The following is a 22184-nucleotide window of genomic DNA, read 5'->3' on the forward strand; positions in this document are numbered from 1 at the left end:
AAAAGAAAGAAAGGGGATAACCAAGTGAGAAATGAAGCCCTTGAGAACTGAGGGAGGGGAACAGGATTCAGAGTACAGGTAAAGGGATTGCCTTTTGTTGTTACAGAGGGAAAAAAGAGCAACTGGTTACAGAATCAAGTAGGTTTGTGGATTTAACTCAAAATCGATTAAAGACATGGACATAAGACCTGAAACCATAAAACTCCTAGAAGAACTTCAACATAGGTGGTAAGTTCCTGAACATCAATCTTGTTGATGATTTTTTGGATTTGACACCAAAAGCAAAGGTAATAAAAGCAAAAATAAACAAGTGGGACTACATCAAGTTAAAAAGCTTTTGCACTGCAAAGGAAAACATCAACAAAATGAAAAGGCAACCTATGGAATGGGAGAAAACATTTGCCAATCCTATATCTGATAAGGGGTTAATATCCAAATATATAAAGAACTCATACAACTCAATTACAAAAAACCAAATAATCCAATTTAAAAATGGGCAAAGGACCGGAATAAACATTTTTCCAAAGAAGATATTCAAATGGCCAACAGGTACATGAAAAGGTGCTCAACATCACTAATCTTCAGGGAAATGCAAATCAAAACCATAATGAGATATCACCTCACACCTGTTAGAATGGCTGTTATCAAAAAGACAAGAAATAAGTGTTGGTTCAGTATCCTATGATAAACCATAATGGAAAAGGATATATATATATACATAAAAGAATGTATATGTATGGGTAACTGAATCACTTTGCTGTACAGCAGAAATTAATGCAACATTGTAAATCAACTGTACTTCAATAAAAAATAAAATAGAAATGTGTTGATATGGATGTGGAAAAAATGGAACCCTAGTGCACTGTTGGTGGGAATGTAAGTTCATACAGCCACTATGGAAAACGGTATGGAGTTTCCTCAAAAAATTAAAAATAGAATTACCATATGATCCAGCAATTCCACTTCTGGATATTTATCCAAAGGAAATGAAAATCCTAACTTGAAAAGATACCTGCATCCCTGTGTTCACTGCAGCATTATTTACAATAACCATGACATAGAAGCAACCTAAGTGTCCATCAGTGAATGAAAATGTGATATATATCTATATATCTATATCACATTTTCATAATATATATATATAATTATGATATACATAATATATATGACATATTATATCATATATGTTATATCACATTTGCATTATATATGTGTATATATATATGCAAGATGGAAGCCATCTGGCTTCCATCTCCACCACTCCTCTGAGATGGCTCTTACAGTATTAAGCTCTCCTTTGAGTGGACACTTTTCTGTCCTCATCTTATTCAACTGCTCAGCAGCATTCTTTGCTGCTGACCTGTCTCTCTCCTTGAAAGACTTTGCACTCTTGGCATATATATATGAATATTATTTAGCCATTAGAAAAAGAAGAAAATCCTGCCATTTGTGACAACACGGATGAACGCTGATGGCATTATGCTAAGTGAAATAAGTCAGAGAAAGACAAATGCCATGTGATCTCACTATATATGGAATCTAAAGAACAAAAATAAAAACATGAACTCATAGATAAAGAGAACAGATTGGTGGTTGCCAGAGGCAGTGGGTGGACAGTGAGTGAAATGGGTGAAGGTGGTCAAAAGGTACAAACTTCCAATTATAAAATAAGTAAGTCCTAGGGATGTAAAGTACAGTATGGTGATGATATGGTTTATTATATTTTAATTTAATTAAAAATTTTTAAAAATTGTGGTATAGTTGATTTACAATGTTGTGTTAGTTTCAGGTGTACAGCAAAGTGAATCTGTTATACATATACCTATATCCAGTCTTTTTTAGATTTTTTCCCATGTAGGCCATTACAGAGTATTGAGTAGAGTTCCCTGTGCTATACAGTAGGTTCTTATTAGTTATCTATTTTATATATAGTAGTGTGTATATGTCAATCCCAATCTTCCAATTTATCCCTTCCCCCCCTTACCCCCTGGTAACCATAAGTTTATTTTCTACATCTGTAACTCTATTTCTGTTTTGTAGATCAGTTCATTTGTACCCTTTTTTAAGATTCCACATATAAGTGATATCATATGATGTTTGTCTTTCTCCATCTGACTTACTTCACTTAGTATGACAATCTCTAGGTCCATCCATGTTGCTGCAAGTGGCATTATTTCGTTCTTTTTTATGGCTGAGTAATATTCCACTGTATACATGTACCACATCTTCTTTATCCATTCCTCTGTTGACGGACATTTGGGTTGCTTCCATGTCCTGGCTATTGTAAATAGTGCTGCAGTGAACACTAGGGTGCATGTGACTTTTCGAATTATGATTTTCTCTGGATCTATGCCCAGGAGTGGGATTGCTGGATCATACGGTAGCTCTACTTTTAGTTTTTTAAGGAACCTCCATACTATTCTCCATAGTGGCTGTACTGGTTTACATTCCCACCAGCAGTGTAGGAGGGTTCCCTTTTCTCCACACCCTCTCCAGCATTTATCGTTTGTAGATTTTTTTGATGGTGGCCATTCTGACCGGTGTGAGTGATACCTCATTGTAGTTCTGATTTGCATTTCTCTAATAACTTGTGATGTTGAAGCATCTTTTCACATGCTTTTTAACCATTTGTATGTTTTCTTTGGAGAAACGTCTATTTAGATCTTCTGCCCATTTTTTTGATTGGGTTGTTTGATTTTTTGATATTGAGCTGCATGTGATGTTTGTATATTTTGTAGATTCATCCCTTGTCGGTTGCTTTGCTTGCAAATATTTTCTCCTATTCTAATGGTTGTCTTTTCGTTTTGTTTATGGTTTCCTTTGCTGTGCAAAAGCTTTTAAGTTTAATTAGGGTTTTTTAAAAAATTTTTATTGGAGTATAGTTGATTTACAATGTTGTGTTAGTTTTAGGTGTACAGCAAAGTGAATCAGTTATACATATACATATATCCATCTTTTTTAGATTCTTTTCCCATATAGGTCATTACACAGTATTGAGCAGAGTTCCCTGTGCTATACAGTTGGTCCTTTATGTAGTTTGAAATACTGTATTTCACATTTGAAAGTTGCTAAAGAGAGTAAATCTTTTTTTTTTTTTTTTTAAATGTTTGAAATAGTTTGGTACAAGTTTATTTTTATTATTATTGATATCTGAAAGAAGATTCTACTTTCTAAGACTAACTAGTCATTTGGCTTTTTCTTCTTTCTTTTTTTTTTTTTTTTTTTTTTTTAATGTCTGAAACATTTATATTAACATATTTCCATACATATTTCCATACAAATACAAATATAAGATTTTTAGGAATTTCATGTAATGTCTGAAACATTTATATTAACATATTTCCATACAAATAACCCAATGAAAGTTTAGTATTAGTTGTTTTGTTTGTTTTTTTATACTGCAGGTTCTTATTAGGCATCAATTTTATACACATCAGTGTATACATGTCAATCCCAATCGCCCAATTCAGCACACCACCATCCCCACCCCACCGCAGTTTTCCCCCCTTGGTGTCCATACGTTTGTTCTCTACATCTGTGTCTCAACTTCTGCCCTGCAAACCGGTTCATCTATACCATTTTTCTAGGTTCCACATACATGCATTAATATATGATATTTGTTTTTCTCTTTCTGACTTACTTCACTCTGTATGACAGTCTCTAGATCCATCCACGTCTCAACAAATGACTCAATTTCGTTCCTTTTTATGGCTGAGTAATATTCCATCGTATATATGTACCACATCTTCTTTATCCATTCGTCTGTTGATGGGCATTTAGGTTGCTTCCATGACCTGGCTATTGTAAATAGTGCTGCAATGAACATTCGGGTGCATGTGTCTTTTTGAATTACGGTTTTCTCTGGGTATATGCCCAGTAGTGGGATTGCTGGGTCATATGGTAATTCTATTTTTAGTTTTTTAAGGAACCTCCATATTGTTCTCCATAGTGGCTGTATCAATTTACATTCCCACCAACAGTGCAAGAGGGTTCCCTTTTCTCCACACCCTCTCCAGCATTTGTTGTTTGTAGATTTTCTGATGATGCCCATTCTAACAGGAGTGAGGTGATACCTCATTGTAGTTTTGATTTGCATTTCTCTAATAATTAGTGATGTTGAGCAGCTTTTCATGTGCTTCGTGGCCATCTGTATGTCTTCTTTGGAGAAATGTCTATTTAGGTCTTCTGCCCATTTTTGGATTGCGGTGTTTGTTTCTTTGATATTGAGCTGAATGAGCTGTTTATATATTTTGGAGATTAATCCTTTGTCCGTTGATTCATTTGCAAATATTTTCTCCCATTCTGAGGGTTGTCTTTTCGTCTTGTTTATGGTTTCCTTTGCTGTGCAAAAGCTTTTAAGTTTAATTAGGGTTTTTTAAAAAATTTTTATTGGAGTATAGTTGATTTACAATGTTGTGTTAGTTTTAGGTGTACAGCAAAGTGAATCAGTTATACATATACATATATCCATCTTTTTTAGATTCTTTTCCCATATAGGTCATTACACAGTATTGAGCAGAGTTCCCTGTGCTATACAGTTGGTCCTTTATGTAGTTTGAAATACTGTATTTCACATTTGAAAGTTGCTAAAGAGAGTAAATCTTAAGTCTCAGCACAAGAAAAAAAAATTGTTATCTATGTGTGGTGATGGACATTAACTAGACATATTGTGGTGATCATTTTGCAATATATACATATTGAATACGTAATATTGAAACATTATGTTGTATACTTGAAACTAATATAATGAAATGTCAATTATATCTCAATAAAATAAATTTAAAGAAAAGGCTGATGGAATGAAGTTTGATCTAGGGACTAGCAATACTGGTATCACCCTAGTGTTTGTTAGAAATGCAGAACCTCAGGCCTCATTGTAGATCTACTGAATCAGAATCTGCATTTTAATAAGACCTCCCAGGTAATTTGTATGCACATTAAAGTTTGAGAAGCAATGGATTAGGGGATTTGACGAAGGTGAACATTTTTGCAGTCGGGATATTGACAAAAGATTCTGGGTGAATTATCAAGATCAAAGGTTAGCAATTTTTTTTCTGTAAAGAGTCAAGTAGTAAATATATTTGGCTTTGAGGGCCATAGATTCTCCATTACAGCCACTCAACCTTGCCCTTGTAATTCAAAAGCAATCAGAGACAATACATAGGCAAATGAGTGTGGCTGTTGAGAATGGCTGTGTTCCAATAAAACTATTTACAAGAACAGGCAGTTGGGTGATTTGGCCCAAGGGCCTGGTTTGCTGACCACTGACCTAGATCATAATAAAACTGTTAAGTCTTGGTGCCCATGTACAGTGTACTGTTGTTTTCCTCTTTCTGATTACTTACTGTCTCTTGTAAGTACTCCTGCCTCCCTCTCCCCCATTCTGAACACAATGAAGAACTTGGCCAGGTGATGTCCTGTGGGATCCTAGAAGTGAGAAGGGGAAAATTGAAGTATTAAAAAGCCAGAATCTCCCTGACACCTTTTTTTTTTTTTCCTGGAAGACCAAGGTATGGGGCAGGCTTCACATCAGCTGGTTCTCTGGAGTTGTTTCCCTTTTATTTTCTCCTGGCCTCCAGTAAACTCATTTTGAGCTTTTCATCTGAGCCAAGAAAAATCAAGCAAAGATATTTTATCCTTGCTTAGACCAGGTTGAGCAATAGCCCCTTGATGGCAGTGGCAGTGTTAATCAGAAAGGAGTTCAGAGGTAACAGGCTGAGGGCTTGCAGGGGTGGAGGGGGCAGAGAAATAATATTTATTGAGCATCTCTTCTCTAACAGTTTACATACATCCTTTGAACCCTTACAGTAAGTTCAATATTATGCTCCCAGGTTACAGATGGAGAAACTGAGACCAATATTGTATCAGACATTAATATAGCACTTACTATGTGCCAGGCACTGCTCTGCTTTACAAATATAAACACATTTAATCCTCACAAGTCTATGAGGTGGGAACTATTATTGCCTCCATGCTATAGGTGAGGAAGCTATGCTATGGAGAGAGGTTAAGTAACTTGCCAGAAGACACTCTACTAATAAAAGATAGAACTGAGTTTTTAATCCAGGCAGGGCTGGGACCCAGGTCTGACTCCAAAGTCTTGTTTTTTCCCTCTCCAAGTTTGGGGTTTTACCTATTAAGTAATAACATTTCCTTATAAGTCCCTCACATGAGCTCATAGTTCCAGGGCTCACTGTCAACATTCCTATTTTTCTCTACCACAAAATAGTCTTTACTAGTATAAGAGAAGCTATTGCCTGCTTTACAGGCACACGACATTCTTAAATACTTTCCTCAGTGATCTCTCCTAATCCTGAGTCTTGCTGTTTCATCTTGGTTTTCCTGTCTTTCTTGTTTTCTTCTTCTTTCACCCCAGAATATTGCTGAGAATATTGCCAGCATCTCAGTCACCAAGCTAGTGTTATCTTTTTCTTTTCATCGTGTTGTTGGACTAATCCAATTTCTCATTTTCCATTCTTCTTCTCCACTGGATTACTAGATAATAGTAATAAATAATATTTATCTAGATAAATAATCTAGATAGATTATTACAAGATCTTTCAGGGTCTCCCCTTAAAGGGTTTATCCCAATTTTTAGGGCCTAGATCAGGCACAGTGTACTTGGCCCTTTGGTAGATAATGGGTAATAAAAATGTGGAAGATAGCTTCTGCCTTTGATGTATTTACAGTTTAGTGTTTTCCACATTGATGGGATGTGGTATTGTCTCCTGACCTAACACTAACATTGCTTACTAATGGTACATAACCAATACCCCCGTATTAGTATTTCTCATGTTTTTCAAATAGAAATTTAGTCCTCCTATACCATAACCTCTTGAATATCTTTTCTTTCTCTAGTGTTTTCACTTTTCAATCTCTCCATCAGAACCGAATATGATTACTTTCCTCACATTTGTCTCTGCTATTAAACCCTCAGTGAAGGCAGAGTCATAACATTCTAGGACTTTCATGATGATAAGAGAGAGAGTTTGAGATTTTAAGAAAATGGACAAGTGTTTCCTCCTGAACCTTCAAAAAAGCTTAACCTCCAGGCACTGTTGTAAGTATACAGATGAGAGGTGTCTAAGAGTAAAGATTGCTGGTCTTGGAATCTAGAGACCTGAATTATAGTTGTAGCTCAGCCACTAAAGTGAGAAGGGCTAACATTTACTGAGCACTTACTATATGCCTGTCACTTTTCTATTAACTTACGCTGTAAGGAGGAAAAAACGCATACGCCCTTTTTGGCCAACCAAGCAACCTGGAAAGGCAAATCAGCGCTAAAAAGAAGTGAGGCACAGAGCACTTAAATAACTTGCTGCGAGTCAAGGAATTGGTTTGACATAGGCAGTCTGGCTCCAAATTTGTGACTCAGCTACTATTCTCTATTACTTCCTGATAAAAAGAAGCTACCATTACTAACATATATGCAACAGGTTCTATACTGGTTTTCGGGAATCTTATCTAATCTTCACTAACAACTCTGAGGTATATACTATTTTTCACAAGGGAGAAAACTAAGGCTCGGAGAAAGATGCCATTATTTGGCAGACTTAAGTTTCGAAACCAGCCTTGAGGCTCCAAAAGCTTCTCTAACCCTCGCCACTAGTATCTTTGAAGCTGAGTTTTCCTATCTTTAAAATGAGGGTTGTGGAGTAGATGTCTCAGTTCTATGAGAAGGGTGTGAAGAAAAGACAGATGTCCGCAGATGGGTGTGAGACAAGGTGAAATAAAAGCAATCAAGCCATAGTGGTCCAGGGCCCAGCAAAACAGGGGAGGGTGAGGTTACAAATATGAGTAAGATTCCCGCCATGGAGGAGGCCCGGGGTGTTAGACCCAAGCGAGGCCTGTGGTTGAAAACGAGCCTAACAGCCTGTCTCTGACCAGTCCGGGAGCTGCCGGCGCGGACCACGGGCCGAAGGGGAGGAGATACCTGGGTTTTTGTCCGCGTCCCGGGTAAGCACCTCACCCACCCAAATCCTGCTCCACAGGACTCTCCATGAAAGCCAGAGAAGGAAGGGGCGCGGCTTCTCAGCCCGCGCCGCAGAGCGCCACGTCCCTCTTGGCTCACCCTCCCCGGGGCTCCTACGCGTTAGCTCTCCACACCGCCCGCCTCCAAGCCCTCCAGCGCGGCCTGGTCTCCGCCCTTGCCAATCGGCGCCTTCCACTCTCCGGGTAGGACCAATTAGCGGCTGCTGGGGCCCGGGGCGGTCGCCATGGCAGCAAGGAGGCGGGAGCGCGCGGTGGGTAGAAGTACAGAGCAGAGCCGCCGGCTGGGGGCTGGCGAGGCAGGTCTGTGCGCTGCAAGCGTTCAGCAGGCGGAGCTTCGCGTGTGGAGACGCGGCTTCGTAAGGCCGGCGATCTCGAGGTGGGTGAGGCTCTGCACCGCGGGAGGCTGGGGTGGGTCCTGAGATAAAGCTCAGGTCTTCGCCTACCCTGCCCCGGCAGTAAGGATGGTGGGAGCTCCACGGTTGGGCGGGCACGGTGGAGAGTGGCTTCCAGCTCGAGCTTGAGACGCGGGGTCTCTTTCTCCGTTCCACTCGCTGCCGGGCACCCGTGCTTTCTTTGCGGTCGATGAAAGTGGCAGGCTCTTGGCGAGGAGCAGGCGGGGGGTGAGTGCAGGACCAAGTCCCAGGCTGGGCTCCAGCCCGGCCTTGGCAGGTTGATGGGCGAGGGAGGTGCCCCCTGGAGAGACTGATGCTCACCACCGGCTGAGGCGCAGAGCTAAGATAGGCCGGTGAATCCTGCTCTTCTGCCGGTTCTGTTCAGCCGGCAACCGCTGACATTAGGGGAGGAGAAAGTTCGTGCCAGGTGTGGTATTGTTTTCTCTAAGTGACAAACCATTAGGTGTGAGATGATGGTACAGGGTTTGAGAAAGATGGTACTTCCTTGTTGCACCTGCTAAATAGTGACTGAGTGAGTAAATGTGGTTATTGTTGTGGTTGGTGCTGGCAGTGGTCTTGGAAGGCAATTATTTTATAATCTCAAGAAAGAAAATATGAACATAAACCATTGAACCATTACTCTCATTTCTGGGAGACAGAACCTCTTGAAAGTCTCAAAGTGTCCACTAAACTCCTAAATTGGATAATGTCCATTTACACAATTAAATAAGTGCTGCCGTCTAAGCCTTTTATTAAGGCTATTAAATTCATGAGTGAATATGAACACCAAACTATATATTACCTGGGTTAAAAAAGGGGGGAGGAGGGAGAAGGGAGGTTAAATGCAATTATGTCTGATAGTCAATGTTGTCTGAAGGAGATTATGGACTTTCCGTATAAGAACTGAAAGAATTCATGAGATATTTACTTTAAGGAATTCATTAAAAGTAGTATGACTAGTGGTATAATAGATTTGGATCCGTTAATTTATAGCTTCTTTTACAGCGTACTTAAATTACTTGTTTCTTAAGAGCTTCCCTGGTAAATTCTGTTGAATAGTGTCAGCCAATATCCAGATTCTTGCATCTTGTTCCTCATAGATGTTGCCTCGGGACTCATTCTGATTTAAGCCGAGTGTTAGTTCTTGTTTTATAACACTTGAAAACCAAGTTCAACAAACGTTGAACAAACAGATGTTTCAACAATTCTTCCTCAGTTTGTAGAGTCAAAATTTTAAGAAAAAACATGGAAATTAGAATTAGAAATGAAATCTCAAATAATATCCCTCTTGTTATTAGGGTAAACATAGGAACTTCTGTTTCTCATCTTGGTCTTTAAATTCTCCATGATCTGGTCCAGCTTTTCAAGACAAGTGAAAAATTCATTTGTCTCCTTGTGGTTACCTATGTTGTTCCCCTTCTATTCTAGTTTTACCCATTTTGCAAGGGTGAAGTCCATGTTGTGTTTACCTTTCTCTGATCTCCTGAGGTACTTATTGTTCATACCACACATTTTGTATATACCCTTTCAGTATACTTTTTGCCAAGCTGGTTTGTGCTCTGTGAACAGCAGTTAAAATGAAATGCACAATTAAGACAATAAGGGTACCTTTCAAAACACTAGTTATTATGGGCACTAATATAGAGTATCAGTAACATGATCAATACCAGTGTCTTTTTATTTTGGAATATGTTATGTATCTCTATAGACATACCAAACTAATTTTGTGTTATTTAGAATAATATTTAAATTGCTTTCCACTTTCTAAGGACCCTTTAGATGACTGAAGTGTGCAAAATACCCTTTTAAGTGTTGGGTAGCTGGAGGAATCAAGTGTAGGATTTCAAAATGTACTGAAAATAATTCTTAAAGTCAATAATCTTTTAAGTATTGTAATTGAGTTGACTATATTTGACATGATAGATGATTAACTTTTTCTAAATAACTGAAGGTCTAGAAAGGGGAAATTGTTATTTTTATGTTTAATACATGCAATTAGTTTGTAGACTTTAAAAAACAGGCTCAGGAGTTTAATACAAGCAATTAGTTTATAGACTTTAAAAAACAGGCTCCTAACAATTTAAAATAATTTATTCAAGGAAAACCATTGATCACTTTAATGATTTTCAATCTAAAATTTTTAAAAACCACCACAATATGGTAAAAAGTACATTTAATTAGAATTAAATGGCCAGATTCCAATCCTGGCTCTGCCAAATGATCTTGGCCAACTCAGTTAACCTCCCTGTGCCTTATAACCTTTTATAAACGTAGGGTCTGAACCGAACAACCTCTAAGATCATTTCTGGTCCCAGCATTCTCTGATTTTAAAAATTTAAGGCAGCCTAATGGAAAATGAGATAGCAGTTGCATGCTTTTATTTTTGGCAGAGTTTTTTGTTTGTTTTTTCTTTGTTTTTTTTTTTTTGGCAGAGCTTCTTGACATACTGTATTTTAGTTATTGAAGTACAGTATGTGTAAATAATGAACACATTGTAATTTTAATAAATTTAAAATTTTTACTGTTGCTCATATGTTTATTGAGTATACATATGTGCGACAGTATCTGCTTTTCAGAAGCTTATCATCAAGAATACTGTAGGGGAGAGGGAGAGATAAATTAGGAGTTTGAGATTAACATTTACACACTACTATATATAAAATAAACAACAAGGACCTACTGTATAGCATAGGAAACTATATTCAGTATCTTGTAATAACCTATAATGGAAAAGAATCTGAAAAAGAATAAATATAAATATATATATAACTGAATCACTTTGCTGTACACCTGCAAGTAACACAACATTGTAAATTAACTATACTTCAATTAAAAGAATGGTAATTAAAAAAAAAAGAATACTGTAACTGTCTTTTAAGGTTGGAAAAAAAAGGCAATATACTGGTTTTCTTGATTGGTGTCTTTTTCTACAGATATGAGCAACAGAGACACTAAGATCTATGCTGATATCTTGATACAGGGAAGGGTTGGAGTCCAGCGCAGCTGGTCATACATCTGATGTTTTATTTTTTTTAATTTTAGAAAGTTTCTTTTTTTCATATATATATTTTATTTTTAATTTTATTTATTTAGTTATTTATTTTGGCTGCGTTGGGTCTTCGCTGCTGCTCGCGGGCTTTTCTCTAGTTGTGATGAGCGGGGGCTACTGTTCATTGAGGTGCGCGGGCTTCTCATTGCGGTGGCTTCTCTTGTTGCGGAGCACGGGCTGTAGACGCGCGGGCTTCAGTAGTTGAGGCATGCTGCGCTCAGTAGTTGTGGCTCGTGGGCTCTAGAGCGTAGGCTTAGTAGTTGTGGCGCATGGGCTTAGTTGCTGCACGGCATGTGGGATCTTCCCAGACTAGGGCTCGATCCTATGTCCCCTGCACTGGCAGGCGGATTCTTAACCACCGCGCCACCAGGGAATCCCAGAAGCTCTGTTTTAATTCCAGGGAGGAAGAGATTGTGTTCTTCTTTCGTTGGATGTATTCTTTTCATTGGCCTACAGCTGCATCAGGACTTTGGCTATGGCAATGCTCAGAGGAGAGCTCTAACATGGCCTTTCAAAAAATGACATTTAAGGTTGTATGTCAAACTGGTTTATTGCTTTTTAAGTTCAATGACTTTGGGTGTTTACAGCACAGATTTAAATTATTTAAATATATAGATATTAAATTTTCAAGACAGGAAGGGCATTACTGTTTATGGAGCATTTACTATTGCCAGTACTGTGCTAGTTACATTGTATTCATTCTTATTTTCATCCAGTCAAAAACTTAATGGAGAAGTAGTTTGTTCAACTTTATAGATAGGAAAATCGAGACTCAGAGAGTCAAATAGCTTGCCAATAAATGGGAGTGTTTAGGATTAAATCTGCTGTTTATTTTTGACCATGCTGTGTTAATAAAAGTCATGTGCTTTTCCGACATATTACATGCATATGATTACTCTCCTGCTTAGATAATTTTATGTTAAATATAGTACCATGAAAAGAAATAAATATGTGTTCTTAAAACTTGAAGATATTTTATTTCCTTATTTTCTTTACATACTGCTTAGAAATAATTATGTTCACTGGTGAGTTTGCACATGAGCTAACTGCCTTGTATTTTACAGTTAGGTAGTGGATTTCAAAAAAGACTTTGAGATGTTTTGCTTTATTACTGATCACTATGTCTGAGGCTGGGGCCAAGGTTAATTTTTAAAAGCGGTGGTAAGAGTCAAAAAATATTCCAGATAAAGATTTTAAGAAAAATTCCAGTTAAGGATTTAATGGGGAAACTTACCCTATATATTGAAGTCTCATTGCAGAGGAAAATAAGCTTTTCATTTGAACTTTTCTTAGTTATTTAAAAGAGGAGCAATATGGTAAAACCTGGGTACAATAAATGAGTATCTTTGCTTATTCTGGTCTTTGATTCTGTTTAGTTAATATATTTCTTTCCCTTCCCTCACTGGCATATGATACAGTCTCATTCCACTTTATAGAAATTTGGCACCTTTTCTTATCACAGGATTTGACAAATGTTTACACTGTCATGTGCCATTACCACTGCAATAAGGCTAAATTTATGTTTATTTTTATTTTTTTATTTTTTATTTTTTTTACATATATTTAGAACCTGTTAAGAGTCAATTCTTAGCGAAAAAGCATTGAGCCAGGAGCCAGACCCACCTCTTCACTAACTGATCTTGCGCAAGTCATCTTACCTCTCTGGATTTCAGTTGCCTGATCTGTAAAAAGGAGATAAAAATTCTTTACCTGTTTGAAGGTAAGTGATCAGTTAAGAAAGCAAAAATGAAAACGGACTTAGTGGTGGCTTCAACATAAAATGTTTATTTTCTCATGTAAAGTAAGTTTTGAGGTAAGCAGCCTAGGATAGGTATAGTAGGTTCATAAAGTCACCAGGGACCTAAACTTTTTCCAGTTCTTTGATCTGCTATTCCTAAGATGTGGCCCTGGTCCTCATAGTCCAAAATAGCTGCCAGAGCTCTAACTGTCAAAGCAAAGTTCCAGGCAGCAAGGCAAAGACAAAGAAGGATGCATCCTCTCCCTTTAAGGAGATTATCCTGAACCAAAGCTCAGGCTACCAGGGAAGCAGGGAAATGTAGCTGGATACATGGCTGCCCTGAATAAAATTGGGCTTTTGTTATTGAAGAGGAAGGGAAGATTTGGATATTGGCTGAGAAATAGAAGTATTTGCCACAATATGCATCTTTTTCTCTTTCATCTCTGATATCTGTAAGCTGTGATAACCACTCAAAGAAGCTTCAGTAATTTGCCATGGCAGAGCTTTAAGTCTGACCATTGTCTCTAGAAGGAAATAACTTTCATCTAATACATTGTTTTTCTTTTGTTATGTTTATCCCATGATTCCTTATAGAAGGCTTTCTGTCTTGATTGGGTATTTGTTCTGGTTATTTAAAAAAAATTACCCATAAATGTTCAATAGTAGATGTTGGTTGTGTAGCTAACATTTATTGAGCCACTTGCTTTATGCAAAGTACTAAAAAGACAGAGATAAGTTATCCTAAGAGTATCACATAATAAGTCATCAGGAAGTAAATTTATGTTGAAAAGTGTAATCCACCTTAAGATACATTTAAATTCAATGTTGTCATGCAAGGAACATTTTTACCTTTCTTCTTGGTTAAAAGTTGTGGTTTTTTTAAAACAACTTAACTGTTAACCGTCTTGAAATTTCCTCTTACTTAACTACTAGCCCTTGCTTAACTTACTTAGGTATACCAATATTTTATTTCCTTCCAGACTTTTTTGGATAAATATTATGTAAATATACCCTATACTTGTCACATGAAATGATTCAATTGCCATTATATCTGTAAAGAAAGTGAATTGAAATAAAGTTTTGAGAAAAGGAAACTGAAATTTAGGAAATGGAAATTGGATGGAGGAAGAACCTAAAGATTCAGTCAATCTTTTAGGGATATTAGAAGGAATATAAGGAGCAAATTAAGACATTTAGCATTGTAAGTCACCTGACTGAAAATGTCTTATTTGCTGAATACTATTTTAATGCCTTAAAATTTGTTCAGTTAACAGAAAGGATCATGCTATATGTTGTTTTGTAAGCAGCTTTTTTCAAATTGCAATTGTTTACTTAATAGGCTGACTTCCACACTAGATTGAAAATTCTGTGATGGTAGGGACCATGTCTATCTCACTTACCTTTGTATCCAGCATAATGGCTGGAATATAGTGAGTACTTAGTAAATATTTGTTAAATTAATAAATAGCATATAACAGATTAAAGAAAACATACTTCAATTCAGTCTTAAATTTAAAAGGAATAGGAGTAAAAGAGGAGGGTTGAGGGAGGGAGAAAGAGATGGATGAGGGAGGAAGAAGAGAAACAAAAGGAAAGAGAGACAAACTAGTTTCAGTTTTTTGTACTCTTCACACTTCTCACCCGTGACCATGCATTTTAACCACTTCCAGGGTTTTTCTCCCTACAAACAAGCAAAACAGGAAACTCTTGAGAAACACACACACACATACACACCCCAAGTAAACTTAATCTGGATAATTACTGGTACGAATCAGTAGTTGAGAAATGTGCCTCTGTTTATGAATGGGAATTTTGATTTGGTGGAGACAGGGAAGGAGAGTTAAACTTACTTTTAGGACTTAGACATTTAAGGAAATTATTTTGTATCTACTGCATGTTAGGAGAGGCTTAAGAACTCTGCTTTTTTTTTTTTTTTTTTAAATTTTGGCTGTGCTGGGTCTTCATTGTGGTGCACGGGCTTCTCTCTCTCGTTGCGGCGCACAGGGTTAGTTGCCCCGCGGCATATAGGATCTTAGCTCCCCAACCAGGGATTGAATCTGTGTCCCCTGCATTGGAAGGCGGATTCTTAACCACTGGACCACCAGGGAAGTCCCAAGAACTCTGCTTATTTTGTAATTTTTCTTGAGGCTCTAATGCCTTTGGGATCAGTGCTTTCCATGCTTTTATTTTTTTTTTTGGCTGTGTTGTGTCTGCTGTGCGTGTGCTTTCTCTAGTTGCGGTGAGTGGGGGCTACTCTTCCTTGTGTTGCGCAGGCTTCTCATTGCAGTGGCTTTTCTTGTTGTGGAGCACGGGCTATAGGCATGCGGGCTTCAGTAGTTGTGGAGCATGGGCTCAGTAGTTGTGGCTCGCAGGCTCAGTAGTCATGCGGCAGGGGCTTAGTTGCTCTGCGGCATGTGGGATCTTCCCCGACCAGGGATCGAACCCATGTCCCCTGCATTGGCAGGTGGATTCTTAACCACTGCGCCGCCAGGGAAATCCCTTCATGCTGTCTTGAGATCACTGCCTGATTTAGAATTTCACATTATGCTACTTCAGAGCGTTAATTTTCAGCCTATCCTGGTTTGGATCAGTCTGCTGTGTCAGCCAGCTAGTTTGGCCCAGTATTTCCTCTTTAGGACTCTGTTCTTATGGAAGAAGAGAGTGATAAAAGAAAGGAGAAGGCCATTCTTACTAACCTGATAATGGAAGAGAAGTAAATTAGTCTCCCTTTCTCTCCATTGCCTCTCCTTATCGTTCATCTCTCCTTCTTTTGTATGGACATTTGTATATTACTGGGTTAATGAAAATCTGTAAACCTATCTCTGACACATTTGACATTATCTTGGTGTTTAAAGACATCTTTGTATCGTTACTTTTCTACCTAATGAGCTAGAAAAATTTTCATTTCTTTTGTTATAACAGTTAACATTTATTGAGGGCTTATTACGGAGTAAATGTTTTAATTAGCTTTAGACTTCAGTAAGTTAATTGTCCTAATTATTTCTAGAATAAACAGTAAAAGATTAGAAACTAATAGAAGGGAAAGATATATTTTAAAAATTCCTCATCAGTCAAAAACAAAATTTAAAAAAACAGGCAAGAAAGAAGAGGAGATAAATATTAAAGAGGCAGGATAAATAGAAAGCCAAAAAGAAGATGGTGTTTCATCAACTCTAAGACTCCATTGATATTAAGACACCAGTTTATACTATATAGAACACATACTGCCAGTTAAACTATTACACTGTGCTTTATCACTTATAATTTCATTTTGTGTTTACCGAAAGTGCTTTTTAAGATTCATTTAAACATATAGATTTTTCTCACATCACTTTTGCAGATACATAAAGAAATTACAAGTTAAATAAATTGGTTAAGGTATTCCTAAGACTTTTTCACATTCATAGTCTGAGTCTTTTGAAATGCTTTCTTGATTCAGAATTGTGAATGTTTGTGTTTTCCCACACGACATTGTTCTCTCTACTATGAAGAGTGAGGGTAATTTTATTCTGGGAATTTCTTTAAGACCATTTGCCTGGAATTTTCTTCCAAGCCTCTGACATTCATTTTGCAAGCTTTGATGCCAGTGCTTTCCAAAAGATGATACTCATTTTGCAAGCTTTGGTGCTAGTGCTTTTCAAAAGATGACAATGGAAATTTGTTAGATTCATCTTCTTTCCTCAACCTCTCCTTCAGTGGTTTATTGACTAAAATTTTGAGGGGTTTTAGTTTGTCTAGACATGGCATCAGGAATAACATCAAGTTGTGATACCTTTCCAGCAACTTATTCTTTCAATACGCAGGTACGCAGCCTCAGAATGCATCAAGAACTAAACTCATACCCTTGGCAGACCCTGAAAGGCTCTTGGACATTCAAACCAGATTTAGCTAGCCTTCCTTTAAGTCAGCCATAATCCCTCTTTTACATATACAGTAACGTTTTTGGGAAATGCTTTTGTAGTTTAAAATTTAACATGGCAGCAACTTTTGGCCACAGGTGCTTATGCTAGTGTTTCAGTGATATGCTATTCCCTATGTAACCCATTCTCAGGATATCAATCTCTTTAGTACCTTTAGCATTAGTATATCATTTTGAGGCCTGTAAAGAACATCAGGATTTTTTCAGCATTTCCTATTGACTAAATTCAGCTTTGTTTCTTCGTCAGATTACATGGAAATTATGCAGCTTCTGTTCAGTCTTGGTAGGAAGTCTCTGACAAATTAACATGTGCCTTAACGATTCCTGAATCCATCAAATCAGCCTCATGTTCTATAATTTTTTTTTTTATATATTGGAGGCATTGTCAGTTTCTACTGCCCTCATTTGCATTGTTTGGCTGCTCATAGATAATCTTGTTGCATCTCAAAATGTAAGGCAGCTTTGTCTATTTGTTGGTATCTTCCTGTCTAAAGTCAGGTGAAGCACTTAAATGTTCCTTTACAAGAAAATGTAAAGTTGCTGTTATTCCTTTAACATCAAATATTTGCTTCACTAATACCAGCTGCTTCATTTCTATGTTTACAAAATATTTTTTTTTTTTGGCCACGAGGCTTGCGGTATCTCATTCCCCGACCAGGGATTGAACCTGGGCCACGGCATTGAAAGCCCAGAATCCTAACCACTAGGCCACCAGGGAATTCCCCAGAATAGCTTTTCATTTCAATGCCAAATCATAATTTAATCCTTTTGAAGACATTTTAAATGGCAATTAAATTCAATTTGTGAAGTACCCAAAATGCAAAAACTCAGTCTGAAGTGATGGCAGTAGGAATAGCTATAATAAAGTTCATGCATGTGCAGGCCGTAAAGATTATATTGCTATTGCCACTTAGTCAACCACATTTTAATATTCCATTAACTGAAAAACACTCTGATTTCTGAGATGTTAAACTGAGGAATTAAGTACAATGTCAGTAATTTGATTAAATATAAACAGAGAAAATACTCTAATTGGAAAGATTATTAGGCTGAATTTTAAAAAAACTTGGGAACTGCTATGTTTAAAATGGATAACCAACAAGGAACTACTGTATAGCATAGGGAACTCTGCTCAATGTTATGTGGCAGCCTGGATGGGAGGGGAGTTTGGGGGAGAATGGATATACATGCATATGTGTGGCTGAGTCCCTTTGCTGTGCACCTGAAACTATCACAACATTGTTAATCGGCTATACTCCAATATAAAATAAAAAGTTAAAAAAATAAAAAATAAAATAAAAATATGAGCTAGGAAGATTTCATCCTTACCAAGTATACTTCAAAATAACCAAAAAAACCCAAAATATGATACTTATATTTTATATATAACTGGTCTTTATCATACAAATAAAAGAAAATTTATTAGAGAATGTAAAAAATAAATAAAGTAAGTGTGTGAGAATGTGTGTGTGTGTGTGTTTGTGTGTATCTACACACTAATCAAAAGAGAACTGGTTTACCTATATTACTGTCAGAATAGACCTTAAGGCAAATTGGGGTATAAAGGTCACTCAAATGTGAAAAAGATTAAATCCACCAGGAACCTAGAAAATCTTAAATTTGTGTACATTTTATAACATAGCCTCAAAATATTTAAATGAAAATGGACAGAATTATAAAGAAAAACAGATAAATCCAAAATTAAAGTGCAAGATTTTCACTTTTCTAGTATGATAGGACAAGCAGACAAAAATCATTAAGAATGTAAAAATTGGATAATTATGAAAAGTTATAGAGCATGGCTAGTTCTAAAACCTCTATACTTTTGTAGGTAAATGATGTTTGTAAATTGTATTTGTTCCTTTTTTAATGTTCGCATTTTATTTTATAAGCTCAGATTTTTTGCTCTATTTTTCATTACTTTAAAAAAAGTTGAAATATGATTCACATATCATAAAATTCACTCTTTTTAAAGTGTACAGTGTCTCACACTCTGTATTGAAAGTGTGAAACATTCCTGGCTTTACTTCATTCTTATTTTATCTAGATAGGAACTTTCTTTGGTAGTTGATTTTTGTATTCTTTGTATCCCAGCACCCAGATCTTCTCTTTGATCTACCAAGGTAATTTTCAGCTGGCTGAATCAGCAATGTTTGGTTTAAAGACATTTATAAATCATATAATTTAATTTCTTACAATTGGTGTGAGTACAAACAATTTGAGTAATATTTCTGATAATGTAACAGAAAAGATCTACACATTTTTCAAAAGAATAAACTGACAATAGAATCTAAGAGCTTAAAGAATACTGAGGTCTAGTTAAAATCTCTTTAAAAAAATTCATTATTTTAAAAAATGAGGAGACAAGCAGGGAAAGTTAATTGACTGACCTATGATCACATAGCAAGTGAATGGTACAGCTGGAATTAGAATATAGACCTAAATTTAGTTTTGCCTTACCCTTCTTAGTTGTAACACCTGATTTTTGTTTCCTTGAGGATCCAAATTTACTTTTCAGATACGCATTCTCTTTGTCTCTCATAGTAGAAGAGGTTTGTGAAAAACAAAGCTAAGGAGAGGCAGTATGTCCTCAAATGTTAGCATGCCTCGGAATCACCTATAGGGCTTGTTAAAACAGATTTTGCCCCCCCCCCTTCTCTTCCTCACCCCCCTCAAAGATTCTTTGATTTAGAAGATCTGGAGTAAGCCCTGATAATTTGCATTTCTAACAAATTCCCAGGTGGTGTTGATGCTGCTCTTTCAGGGACCACAGTTTGAGAACCAGTGCTTAAAAGCAGACATACTCTTTGAAGTCAGTCACTCCCAGGTCCAAACTCTGGATCTACGATTTACTGCTGTGTGACCCAGATCAAGTTTTTTAACTGATATGTTTCAGATTTCTGTACTATAAAATGGGAATAATAATATTTATTTCACAGGGCCATTATAAGAAATAGATTAGTTAATATAATAAAAAAGTTTGGCATACTGCTTGCTACATAGTAGACACTCAATAGATGGTTTCTATTGTTATTTATAATAAGCCTGGGACCCAGTGAAATGTTTATGAACCATAAATTCAGTCAATGTTTTAGAGTAGATGCCCAGAGACTTTCTGTCACTTTGAGATGCTGTCAGGACACAGACACATAGACACATTCATATATACAAACACATTCTTGCTTGACTCTCTTCGTATTTATGGTAGACTTGAAAGAAGAGTGAGAGAGCAGAAGTGACAAATTGGTAAAGAGATTCCACTTCCAAGATTGGATTTATCTATAGTTTATTTTTATTACTCTCAGCTTCTATTGTGTATTGAAGTAAAGGTGGACACTATAAAAAAAAAAGAGCATATTTCAAGGTATGTGACATAGCTGCCAATTGCTAAGACAGAACTGCTTATTAATGTGTACGTGTGTTGTATGGTGGGAAAAGGAGAGCCTAAGGGACATTAGAGATGACACAGGTGGAGGGGAGAAGTCTGTGTGAAAGATTCTTCTAATGTGTTTTTTTTTAATTTAATTCAATTTTTGGCTGTGTTGTGTCTTCATTGCTGCACAAGGGCTTTCTCTAGTGGCAGCGAGCAGGGGCTACTCTTCGAAGCGGTGCGCAGCCTTCTCATTGTGGTGGCTTCTCTTGTTGCTCTAGGCATGCCAGCTTCAGTAGTTGCGGCACACAGGCTCAGTAGTTGTGTCCCGCGGGCTCTAGAGCACAGGCTCAGTAGTTGTGGTGCACGGACTCAGCTGCTCCGCGGCAATGTGGGATCTTCCCAGATCAGGGATTGAACCTGTGTTCCCTGCATTGGCAGGCGGATTCTTAACCACTGCACCACCAGGGAAGTCCTGAAAGATTCTTTTGAACTCTGGATTGACCACATCAAGGGATAGTCACAGTTCCTGATGGGGTCTGCAAAATGAAGTTATGGAGGTATATCCCTGAGCTGACTTTCTCTGTGTACATTATAGAGAGACTATTCAAACCATTTTAGCAATTATTCATTTTCTGACTGTACAGGTACCATGTTAGGGGCTGCGGAGACTTAATTAAGCTCCAGAAGTGTGTGTAGAAGACATCAAAATTGACTTGAGCAGTTAAGTCATAACTTGGGCCTTTCAACCATGATTACACTTAAAACTTTTATGTTGTATAATGGTCATTTGGTCAGCCTGTTTACAGTGGCATATGGGACTTGCAAAGGTAAACAAAAGTTTCAATTCAGAGTTTTTGAAAAAACAACTAACTTAATATTTTTAAATTAATTTTTTAAAAGGTAAAAGGTATAGCTAATAAATACTTGAAAAGATGCTCAACATCATTAGCCAGTGAAATGCAAATCAAAATCACAGTGAGATACCGCTTCACACCCAGTAGGGTGGCTATAATAAAAAAGATAGACAATAGCACGTGTTGGTTAGGATGTGGAAAAATTAGAATCCTCATATATTGCTGGTGGTAGTGGGAAAAGGTGCAGCTGCTATGGAAAACAGTTTGGCAGTTCCTCAAAAAATTAAACATGGAGTTATGGAATTGACCTAGCAATTCTACTCCCAGGTATACAACCTAAAGAATTCAAAATATGCTAACACAATAACCTGACACAAATGTTCATAGTAGCGTTATTCATACTAGCCAAAAAAGTAGAAATAACCCAAATGTCCATCAACTGATGAATTGATAAACAAAATGTGGAATATCCATACAATGGCAAATCTATTCAGCTGTAAAAAAGAATGAAGTTCTGGGACTTCCCAGGTGGCGCAGTGATTAAGAATCTGCCGGCCAGTGCAGGGACACGGGTTCGATCCCTGGTCCAGGAAGGTCCCACATGCCTCAGAGCAACTAAGCCCATGTGCCTCAACTACTGAGCCCGCGCTCTAGAGTCCACGAGCCACAACTACTGAGCTCACGTGCCACAACTACTGAAGCTTGCACACCCTAGGGCCCGTGTGCCACAGCTACTGAGCCCGCATGCTACAATTACTGAAGCCCGCGTGCCTAGAGCCTGTGCGCTGCAACAAGAGAAGCCACTGCAATGAGAAGCCTGCACACCCCAATGAAGAGTAGCCCTCGCTCCCCGCAACTAGAGAAAGC

The 22184-nt window shown here is 37.4% G+C and overlaps 2 protein-coding genes across 6 annotated transcripts in view; one reads left to right on the forward strand and one right to left on the reverse strand.

Moving 5' to 3' along the window:
* The window catches only part of LOC309667842 (uncharacterized protein), a gene marked incomplete at its 5' end in the record, with an annotated part of 57003 nt that extends 47181 nt beyond the window's left edge, over positions 1 to 9822 (reverse strand). Inside the window, 3 exons of the mRNA XM_082476790.1 lie at positions 5346 to 5427; positions 7934 to 8590; positions 9819 to 9822. Of these exons, the coding sequence (XP_082332916.1) occupies positions 5346 to 5427; positions 7934 to 8590; positions 9819 to 9822 (743 nt within the window). The remainder of the gene's footprint in view (positions 1 to 5345; positions 5428 to 7933; positions 8591 to 9818) is intronic.
* Positions 8239 to 22184, forward strand: part of NUCB2 (nucleobindin 2) — a 58817-nt gene continuing 44871 nt past the window's right edge. For 2 of the 5 annotated variants that reach the window (XR_014267919.1, XM_082476555.1), the window contains exons 1-2: positions 8419 to 8612; positions 13001 to 13153. The gene's annotated coding sequence lies outside the window, so the exon portion shown is untranslated. Of the gene's footprint in view, positions 8369 to 8415; positions 8613 to 13000; positions 13154 to 22184 lie in introns of those variants that run through there. The other 3 variants (XM_082476556.1, XM_082476553.1, XM_082476554.1) reach the window with 3 other exon arrangements.

Source organism: Balaenoptera physalus (assembly GCF_965194825.1).
Source record: "Balaenoptera physalus genome assembly, chromosome: 10".
NCBI classification, from domain to species: Eukaryota; Metazoa; Chordata; class Mammalia; order Artiodactyla; family Balaenopteridae; genus Balaenoptera; species Balaenoptera physalus.